Raw genomic sequence first — 6,000 nt, 5'->3', positions numbered from 1 at the left:
GCTTGACATGGGTCCTGTAAAATACGTATGGAAAAGCAAATCTGTATGAGCAGCTCTTAACCTCGGCACCGTTTCTCCAGCCATACGGCGGCGGCAGGACTATTTTTAAAGGCGGGGTTCAGTAAAGGGCAAGTGCAATCCCCACAAGGTAGCCATGAGTGAGGAGAGTGACTGCTCATTCAGGTTAAAGACTCTTTTGCTTACAGGTGTCAGGATGTTGGGCTGGGTCCAAAGGGTGCTGCCTCAGCCTCCGGGGACACCTCAGAAGACTGAAGAGGGAGCAGGACCACTGCCAGAAACAGAGGCAAAGCCTGAGGCAAATCCACAACCCGAGCCAGAGGTTCAGCCGGAACCAGAGCCGGAACCGGAACCAGAGCCGGAACCGGAACCAGCACCTGAAGAGGCTGCACCAGAGGTCCAGACCCTGGTGAGGGGAGAGGGTGAGGAGGGTAGGCTGGCTTTGCTGCTCAGGGACCAGCTTGGGCCGCCTGATCCCCATGGGTAAAAGTGGGGGGCAGTGGGAAATGTGGTCATTGACTTAGTGCACACTTGAACGAAGTCATTCAAACCCAGAGAATGAACAGGTTTGCTCAAGGCCGTTTCTGTGAGCGGTCAGACAGGCTTTGTGGGCCATGCCGTGTCTCTTAGTTGCTCAGCCCCGCTCTCTGTAGCGTGAGCACAGCTGTGCAGAACGTGTAACAAACGAGCATGCCTGTGTGCAGACAAAATCCATTTATGGGGCTGAAGCAGTGGCGCAGAGGCAAAATGCATTTACTATGCAAGCATGGAGACCTGAGTTCAAATCCCCAGGATCTTTGTAAAATCTAGATGCAGTCACCCAGTGCTTCTCTAGGGAGTTGGAAACAAAGAGGAGAATTCCTGGAGGCTCACTGGCCAGCTAGCCTGGCTAACCCACTTAAAAAGCACAGAGAGACCCTGTCTCAAAAGAAGGTGGGAGACAAGGGCTAACACCCCAGGTTGTCCTCTAAACACATGCAGCGGTACACGTGACCAACTTCCTCAAGAACACGTACACGTCAAATACAAACTTGGCACTGTGTTCATACACGCTATTTGCAAAACCAGGCAGTATGCTATAATTAGCCTGTGACCATGTTTATCAGCCTCTGGAGTCTTAGAGCAGAGACACTCTAGACTCTGGTCCATGACCCATGTATTACCAGTCCACAGACCACACCACTTCCCTCGGTTGGTACTCGTTTCATAGGAAGGCTTTCTCAATGCAGGAAGTAAAAAATTAATTGTACATCTTTTAAAACGGTATTTTTAAAAAAGATTTATTTTAAATGTTATGTATTTTGGGGGGGGGGTGTTCACATGGGTGCAGTGCCCATGGAGGCCAGAAGAGGGCACCAGATTCCTGGACAGAACTGTGCGCTCCCTGATGGGTGCTCGGAACATGAGTCCTTCACGAACAGTGTTCACACTGAGCTGTCTCTCCAGCCCCTTAAACAGTAGTTCAGTTTCCAAGTGTCTTTGAACACACACACACACACACACACACACACACACACACACACATATTCTGGGCTCTCCTTACCAGCCCCTGATCACTTCATTATGTCTATTGTTGACATCCTGGGAACACCGATGTTCAAAGACACTTGGAAACTGAACTACTATCATGACTCATCTAGCCATTGTCTTTCTAGTAGCTGCATCCTATGTGTGCATCAATTCACCTCCTGTTGATGAGCACACACACACACACACACACACACACACACACACACCCCAATTAATGAATAAAGAGGCCATGAATTTTAAAAAGAGCAAGAAGGAGTTTATGGAAGGGTTTGAAGGAATAAAAGCCAGGCAGTGGGAGCATACTCAGGAGGCAGAGGCAAGCAGATCTTTGAGTTCAAGGCCAGCCTGTCTACAGAGTGAGTTCCAGACAGCCAGGACTACATAGAGAAACCCTGTCTCAAGAAACCAATAAACACAAACAAACAATTAAATAATGATAAAAGATTACTGTTCCACTGAATACATATACTTTGGGACATGAGGTAGAATTTTAAAAAACTTACATTTATTTATTATGTATGCATGGAGATCAGAGAATAACTCATGTGGGATGTGTCCTCTGGTCAGACACCAAGCACCTTTACCCACACAGTCATCTCACCAACCCTTAGTTTTTGATCCAACTGTTCAGTCACCACAGACAAGTTAGCAGTTTACAAGCTGGCACTGGTCCATGTGACACATTTTGAGGAACATTTTTTTTTCTAGAATGTTCCTTCGAGCATAGCAAAACTTGCCAGTCTGACATCTCATCCCTTCAGGGGCCGGATGACAACTAATTTAGCAGCTCAATTAAGCAGATTTCATTTAGCTTCTAATTGATGCTAGATTCAGTGCTTAGAGCAAAAGGCATACAGAGAACTCATCCAGGCATTGCCCCTAGAGGTTAGCAGAAAAATGCCCATCAGCTCCTTATGCCAGGAGTCAGGGCTAGGAAGGGAATGAGCTCCAGCACTGCTCTGAGAGCTTACGGGAACTCACAAGCGAGGGTCATTTAACTTCCAAGGTTGGAAGCCGGTGGGGTGTGCTTCCTAGATGTGGAGTCTGGTGCAGAAGGCTTCGGAGGCAAGGTATTTCTGGAAGGAAAAAGGTTGTGTCTGGGTTAGTGTAGAGTATGTTTAGGAAATGGTATAGAATGAGTATTTGTGTGTGTGTGTGTGTGCATATGGTATATGCATGATAGTATACTGTGATCACACATGCGTCTGCATGCTCATGTGTGTATATTTGTACACAGGTGCATGTACATGTTTATCATGCACACATGATTCCATATGCACATTTCTGAGTATGAGCTTATGTGTGTGTGCATATGCTCGTCTGTTCATACATTTGCACACCTCTGTACACATACACATTTTATATGCCATATGTATACTTGTGTAAATTTTAGACATTATGTGTATGTTTTATATGTATATTGTACATGTATGTATACACGCTTATGTAATTATGCAAATGCATGCTTGTGTGACTGAGCATACATGTGTATGCATGCGAATTTATGTCTTTATACATATGCAAATGTATCTGAATGCACATATATTCATGTGTGTGGACATTAGCACATCTGTGCACATGTGTGCGTCTGCATTCATGCGTGTGTTTGAATACAGTTGTATTGCTGCCATGTGTGTATATGCAATTAGATACAAGTGTATATTATGAATTTTGTACATATGTGCATACATGCGTATATCACTGTTGTATGCACAATAGTGTGATATGCATATTCATATCTATGTGTGTATAGATATACATATGACCTAAGGGAGAAATGGGCCCCTTGGGAAGCCAGATCTGAAGTATAGGGCTTTTCCCAGAGGCTCAGAAATCTGTCTCTTCTCCACCCACTGTCTTCCAGGCCCAGGTGTGGTATACACCTGCGGGTGTCTACACAGATGCCCACGTGTGGTTGTCTATAACTGCACATAGTGCAGGAGTAGAGGAGGCAGCAGGGACAGAGAGAGTCAGAATCAGGGAGGAAAGTTTCGGCGTCAGGAGGAAGAAGCCAGACTGAGGAGCACCTCTGGCCCTTCTTCTCCAGTCTGCCCTATGGATCCCCCTCTTCTTTGGCTGTTGAAGTGGAACAGTTCCCTGGGGGATATGAGGCTGGGAGGTGAGGCTCCAGCCTGGGTGCAGGGCCCCTGTGGTTCAAGGAGGGAAGGGCCCTGGTGGAGGTGAAGCCAGCAGGTCTTTGGAGACGATCCTGAAATGAGTCAATAAACTTTGGAGCTACAGGTCTCTAGATAGAACGAGAGAGGCTGTCCTTTCTGCACCACATCACCAAGGCTTACAGGTCCCATTTGAACCCACAGCCACCAGAGGAACCAGTGGAAGGAGAGGATGTGGCTGAGGCTGGCCCTAGCCTTCAAGGTGAGTGCTGGGACCCCGGCTGGCTGGGGTGAGGGCTGGGGTCTCCTCTCAGAGCCTGGCAGCAGCTCACTTCACGGATGACCAAGTGGGGGCTCAGAGAAGCTTGGAGTGGGCTCCTGGGGGCTTTTCAGCTGAGCTGAGCTGAAAGGCTCCCCTTCTAACCCCTTGGTGCCATCCATCAGTCCTGCCTCTGACTTGATCTCCCTAGTAAGGGAGAAATGGACCTCTTTGGCGTCCACATCTAATACCTAGGAAATTCTCTCTCTCTCCTTTTTTTGCCAGAGACCCAGGAAGCTGACCCTCCTCAGCCCACCTCCCAGGCCCAGGTTGCTGTTGTCAATGTGAACAGGTACTATACCACCCCCTCCATCTCTCAACCGCCCCTGCAGGGAGCCACTAGCACGGAGAGGACCGCCGTGAGTCAGCGGCCATTCACAGAGGCCCAGAGCATCATGAAGAAGTTAGGGGAACTTTGATGGAGGCTGGGGGTGTTCTGAGCACAGTGGGAATGGTTATCAAGAGAGGGCAGGCCACAGTAATGTGCGGGACGCCAGAATGGCATCGATGCTGGGGCACACTAATTAGTGTTGGGGAGGTTTCAGATCATGGCTGGAGCTGCTGACTTCCCAGTGAAGCCAGTCCTGACATTAGCCATTTTAGTCCATAGAGTTTATCCAGTAAAGTGGATCTTGGGCTGGGGGCCAATGAAGGACCAGGACTTGGGATCTTCACATAAACCGATGAGCCTCTGCCTACAGAGATAGGCTAAGGCAGTGGTTCCCAACCTTGCTAATGCTGCGACCCTTTAATACAGCTCCTCTTGCTGCGGTGACCCCCAACCATAAGGTTGTTTTTGTTGCTACTTACGAGTCATAGTGTAAACATCTGTGTTTTCCAACGGTCTTAGGCAACTCCTGGGGAAGGGCTGGTTGACCCCCATGGGGTTGAGACCCACAGATTGAGAACCACTGCTCTGGGGGCATCCTTTTGGAGCGCCAGTCATAAATGCTGGTAGGGGCAAGTTACGTGGGGTATAGAGAGGCTGGCTGTGCTGTGTGGAGCAACTGGAGGGCAGGTTCCAAAGGTCTCTCTGGCATCTTTGGGTTTGGACCGAAGGGTACCCCGGGTCTTTCTGGAGAAGGAGTGAGGTTTTAGAGTCTCATCATGGGGAGATACAAATCCTTCAGGGCTATGGACTGCCACTCTGGCAGGATGAGGGCTGAGAGTGGACTCATGTCCCTGTCCATTGGCAGGCCCAGCTCCTGGGTGTTGAGCTGGTTCTGGAAGGGCATGGAGAAGGTCGTGCCACAGCCTGTCTACAGCAGCAGTGGGGGCCAGAACCTGGCTGCCGGAGAGGGAGGCCCAGATCAGGTACAAGGGCAGGGTGGCCGGAGGCTGAGGGAAGAGTCAGTAGGGGATTGTGGGGCTGGGAAGGCTGCTCCTGGGGACTGCCTGTAATGTCTGTCTGTCTGTCTCAGCAGGATGGAGCACAGACCCTGGAGCCCTGTGGCACTGGAGACCCAGGTAAGATGAAAGGCAGGATGACTTTCCAGGGGGTGGGAGCTTCTAAGGGGCTACGGGATAGGTCCAGCAGTGAGGGGGAATGGCAGTGACTCATCCACTGGCCTTGGGGGACCAGATTTGAGTGGTCTCGGTGTTGCTCGAGGCTAAGCCAGGGAGTTCCAGGCAGGCGTTTGCTCCTTCTCTCTTCCGGCCCTCTTCCTCTCTCTCCCTCCTTACCTTCATCTCCCCTAGCTTTTTCCTCTTTCCCTTCCTCTCTGCTCCCTTTTTCTTTTTCCTTCCTCCCCTCCTCTTTCTCCCTTGACTTCATGTATATTTTGTCAAGCCGTTAATTTTTAAACTGACGCATAAAACACAACATGGTCTGTTTTAATGGCTACCGGTGGTGTTTCATTTCCCGATGCTTTTGTAATCAGGTTAAACCTACCTGTTTTCTTCAGACAACTCCCATTTCTTCCTGGCGAGAGCATCCCACCTTTTCTTTAGATTTCGAGATGCGTGGTGTTCAGCTGCTCTCTGTGTCCACCCTCTGTGCAGCCAGGACTTCTGACAATC

General features: G+C 49.4%; 1 protein-coding gene across 3 annotated transcripts in view; it reads left to right on the top strand.

The window, feature by feature from the left end:
* Positions 1–210: 210 nt before the first annotated feature.
* Positions 211–6,000, top strand: part of Cngb1 (cyclic nucleotide gated channel subunit beta 1) — a 60,906-nt gene continuing 55,116 nt past the window's right edge. For 2 of the 3 annotated variants that reach the window (XM_032887711.1, XM_032887713.1), the window contains exons 1-5: positions 211–427; positions 3,867–3,924; positions 4,207–4,273; positions 5,178–5,295; positions 5,406–5,448. In XM_032887711.1, coding sequence (XP_032743602.1) covers positions 215–427; positions 3,867–3,924; positions 4,207–4,273; positions 5,178–5,295; positions 5,406–5,448 — 499 coding nt within the window. In that variant the 5' untranslated portion in view covers positions 211–214. Of the gene's footprint in view, positions 428–3,866; positions 3,925–4,206; positions 4,274–5,177; positions 5,296–5,405; positions 5,461–6,000 lie in introns of all 3 variants that reach the window. The other variant, XM_032887712.1, reaches the window with a different exon arrangement.

The sequence above is a fragment of the Rattus rattus genome, chromosome 17 (genome assembly GCF_011064425.1).
Source record: "Rattus rattus isolate New Zealand chromosome 17, Rrattus_CSIRO_v1, whole genome shotgun sequence".
Taxonomy (NCBI): domain Eukaryota; kingdom Metazoa; phylum Chordata; class Mammalia; order Rodentia; family Muridae; genus Rattus; species Rattus rattus.
The sequence above is the reverse complement of the archived record's forward strand: the minus strand, read 5'-3'. Positions and strand labels throughout refer to the sequence as shown.